Genomic DNA, 4,087 nt, shown 5'->3' with positions numbered 1-4,087 from the left:
AAGACAAAATAAAAAATGAGATGGCATAAAGTTGAGGCACTTTTTAAATCTTAGACATGGGCACGGCCACCCACTACAAAAATCAAAATTCTAGGCGTGACAAACATGAGTGGGGTGCATTATCATGATGAAACAATACCAATCACCTTCCAAGACTCCAACCATCTCTAAATGATCTTCCCCCACTTTAACCTTTCTACACAAGTCAATGCCCACATTCATCATCATCATCCAACCTGCCCCGCCCCGCCCGATGCAATCACATTACCATATATGCACCAAAATATTCTCCTAATTAAAAAATTTCAACTAATAATCTCTAATAATTAAAGCAAATAAATAATTAATACCCCTAAGTCTCCTGCACCCTCATCGATCGTTCCCGTCTTTAATTTGCCGCGCAGCGCTTATTGTTTCCGGTGAAGGGTGAAGGTTTGGAACATTACGGTCCCGGCGGCCGGGAAGTCATCCACGGTGCAACTCCGGCATCTCATTCCCATCCCCTCCACGGCCTTGGCTACGGCGGTCCACGCGTCGTGGGTGGCGGACGTGATCGACACCGACATCGTCCCCGGCCGGAAAATCTCCACCACCTTCCTCAACACCTTGGCAATGTCATCGCGATCGTCGTCCCCCACGCACTCGAAGCTGGCGTAGCTGAACCCGTCCTCCGGGGTCACGTGGATGGTGGAGTAACGCTCGCCGTCGACGCCATTCATGGAGTAGCCGCAGGGATCAAACGCGAAATCGCAAATTGTAGCATTAGGGTTTATCTCCCGGATTCCGGTGAGGTCCGTCATGTCTCTCCCGACGATGGCCTTGCCGGACGTGAAGAAGTTGCGAGCGAGGAGGCTGTCGAGCTCAGTCATGCAAACTTCAACGGTGTAGGGGACATTATTATTACTATTATTATTATTCCAAGGATTATTGGAGGCGGTGAAGACATGCCAAGAATGAGAGGTGAGCTTAGAGTGCATGAGGGAGGCTTTGGTGTAACAAAGATGGATGGGCAATTGTTGTTCCAAGTACAAAACCTCTTCCTTGAAACTGGTGTGAGGGTAAGGTTGGGCTTCAGGGAAAATGAAGTTGCCACGGGTGTACCTACAATGGGTTGCGGTGAGGCCTAATCGGGACGCAAGGTGGACCAACGGACGGACAGATTTCAACAGCTGGGTGGTCCCACATGTCTTGATGATGATCTTTGTGGGGTACACAAAGAGGCTGGATTCAGACAAAACGTACGAGTCAAAGTATGTGTTGCCCACTGCTGCCACCACCGTGCACTGCACCGCATGCAGTACTTCCTCCAGTACCTCGAAATCCAGCCGCCGGAGGCCGCCCATTTCCGCCACCGGATCGTCGCCGGAGAATTGTAGCTCAAGCCTCTTCTCAAATCCCTCAAATCCAGAAGCAGCCATTTCTACTTCAACTCAACCGTACCAAACTTTAATTTTTCGATCTAGCTGATCGATAGATGAAATATTAATATACAAAAGCCGGCCTATTAGCTAGCCAAGATCGACAGGGGAAACTAATTAAACAAGAAAACAAAGATTATTTAGCTAGCTAGAGACAGCAGGGTTCCTAAATTTGCTTGTTTTGTTTTCTTCAAATTTGGAAAGAAAATGAGTGAGAGAGAGAGAGAGAGAGAGAGAGAGAAACAGGAAGTGGAGGTGCCAAAACTGAAACAGGGAAGTGGGTATATATAGGTGGGAATGAAGAAGAAGAAGAGATTTGCCAAGGCCGGAGATCGATGGGGGCATGCGGATGAGGCAACAAAGAATAATGATTTTAGGCATAATGAAAACAAGATGATGCTACTTATTTATTTATTTTACTTAATTATTTATATGTTTCTTGCATTACGAGATCTTTCCCCAGACAAATACATGAATCCCAGTTCACTCCCACGCGCATGCTAGCTTCCTTCTATAATTTTCTCACCTCAAAACATCCAATTTTTCAAAAACTAATTACTCTATCGTTTGTCACTATTTACCACTCTTTTTAAAATTAAATTCCCAATTTTTTATATATAAATTCAGCTCAAATGTGATCATGCATTAACTTGCGGTAAGTGCAGACGCCGCACCATTAAATATGTAAAAACGCACTAATCGTATTTGAAAACGCACAACAATGTAATGCACCAGAAAACGCATTATTTACCCAAAAAAATGCACCATACCTCCCTACACTTAATTGTGCGTTTCCGAACACTGTGTGGTGCGCTTATGCATACCTAATGGTGTGTTTTGTGGTGATTCTTACCTAATGATGATTTTTTTGGTGCATTAATGCATTTTTTGATCTGCGTTTCCTAACACTATTGGTGCCGAATGGTGCGGCTGCTAAGGCCTTGCCGCACTGGAACTTGGTCATATATATATATATATATATATATATATATATATATATATATATATATATATATATATATATATATATGGGAGATCAAGTGTAGCCATGTTGTTAGGTGTGGTCATATGGTCAATTACATGTCATTAGAATAGATAGATCCAATGAATCCCATTAATCAAGATTTTTCCAGTATTTTCGCGTACGTTCTCCTACCCAGCGAACTGCAATGGTAAACTCGTCATAAGGCACCGGAATAGGGAAAATCACATTGTTGTGTGTTTTATTTGTGTAATTGGTGCATTATTAGCCTTACTCTGGTGTATTTGTAGATTCCCATTGGTGCCAAGTTCAGGTGCGGCAACGCCTTCCCGTGTGGTCAGTGCGGCCGCACTAATTGTTATACAAATATACTCCATCCATGTTATGAAATGCACATCAAAAAACATACACAAATTAGGTACGAATCACTAAAAACGCGCTATTAGATATGAATAAATACACCATATAGTGTTCGGAAATACACTATTGGTGTGTTTCACTGTGGTGTGTTTTATAACACTACTGGTGCATGTTGTCAACACTGTTGGTGTATTTCTAGAACCCGGGCACTGTAAATGGCCACTGTAATAACCATAACACCCCCACTTACCAAAACGCGCTAAAATCCTCAAATCCTCAAAATTAGCCACTACCGTTAGATTAAACTGATTCAACGACACAGATACAACCACACCGCCACACCTAATGACATGACCACATATGAGCTCTCTCTCTCTCTCTCTCTCTCTATATATATATATATACAGTAAGTCAAATGCGGCGATGTCCTTAGTTGCGGCAGTGCGGCGTCACCAATAGTTCAACAAATATACACTATCAAAGTTAAGAAAATTCACCACAAAAATACACACAAATTAGGTATGCATCACCAAAAATACACCATTAGGTGTGAGTAAAAACACCATACAGTGTTCGGAAATACACCATTGGGGTATGGTGAGTTATATGGTGTATTTTTTTTTTTTTTTTTTTTTTGGGTCTGTTGTGTATTTTTTGATGTTTTTTTTACATTTCATTGTGGTGTGTTTCCCTTACACTGTTGGTGCATGTTGTTAACACTGTTGATTTAAGCAAGATCAATGTCTCAGATTTAATCACACAATTCCACGGGACACACCCTACCGCACGGGGAACTGAATTCTATATATATATATATATATATATATATATATATATATATATATATATATATATATATATATATATATATATATATATATATATATATATATATATATATATATATATATATATATATATATATATATAACGCGGTGGCAATTTGGTAATTTTTGCATCTAAGTCAAATTTAAGGTGCGTGATTTTTGTGCTTAAGGTGCGTAGTTTGTGTGCTTAATGTAAGTAGTTGAAACTAAAGGTGCATGGTTTTTGTGCTTAAGGTGCATGGTTTGTGTCCTTAAGGTGCGTGGTTTGTGTGCTTAATGTGAGTAGTTGTTGAAACTTAAGGTGCGTGGTTTGTGTGCTTAATGTGAGTAGTTATTGAAACTTATGGTTCGTGGTTTGTGTGCTTAATGTGAGTTGTTGTTGAAACTTAAGGTGCATGATTTTCCTTGTTGAGGTGCGCTGTTTACCTTCTTAAGGTTTGTGATTTGTATGCTTAAGATGCGTGAGTTGTTGAAACTTAAGGTGTGTCATTTTAAAACCT

General features: G+C 40.6%; 1 protein-coding gene across 2 annotated transcripts in view; it reads right to left on the bottom strand.

Annotated features, from left to right (window-relative positions):
* Window positions 1-4,087, bottom strand: part of LOC109176562 (S-adenosylmethionine decarboxylase proenzyme 4-like) — an 11,065-nt gene continuing 6,978 nt past the window's right edge. The window contains exons 2-3 of one of the 2 annotated variants that reach the window (XM_019326016.1): window positions 423-1,429; window positions 1-392 (exon numbers count right to left, since the gene is read on the bottom strand). In XM_019326016.1, coding sequence (XP_019181561.1) covers window positions 327-392; window positions 423-1,418 — 1,062 coding nt within the window. In that variant the 5' untranslated portion in view covers window positions 1,419-1,429 and the 3' untranslated portion in view covers window positions 1-326. Of the gene's footprint in view, window positions 1,762-4,087 lie in introns of those variants that run through there. The other variant, XM_019326017.1, reaches the window with a different exon arrangement.

The sequence above is a fragment of the Ipomoea nil genome, unplaced genomic scaffold (assembly GCF_001879475.1).
Source record: "Ipomoea nil cultivar Tokyo-kokei standard unplaced genomic scaffold, Asagao_1.1 scaffold0711, whole genome shotgun sequence".
NCBI classification, from domain to species: domain Eukaryota; kingdom Viridiplantae; phylum Streptophyta; class Magnoliopsida; order Solanales; family Convolvulaceae; genus Ipomoea; species Ipomoea nil.
The sequence above is the reverse complement of the archived record's forward strand: the minus strand, read 5'-3'. Positions and strand labels throughout refer to the sequence as shown.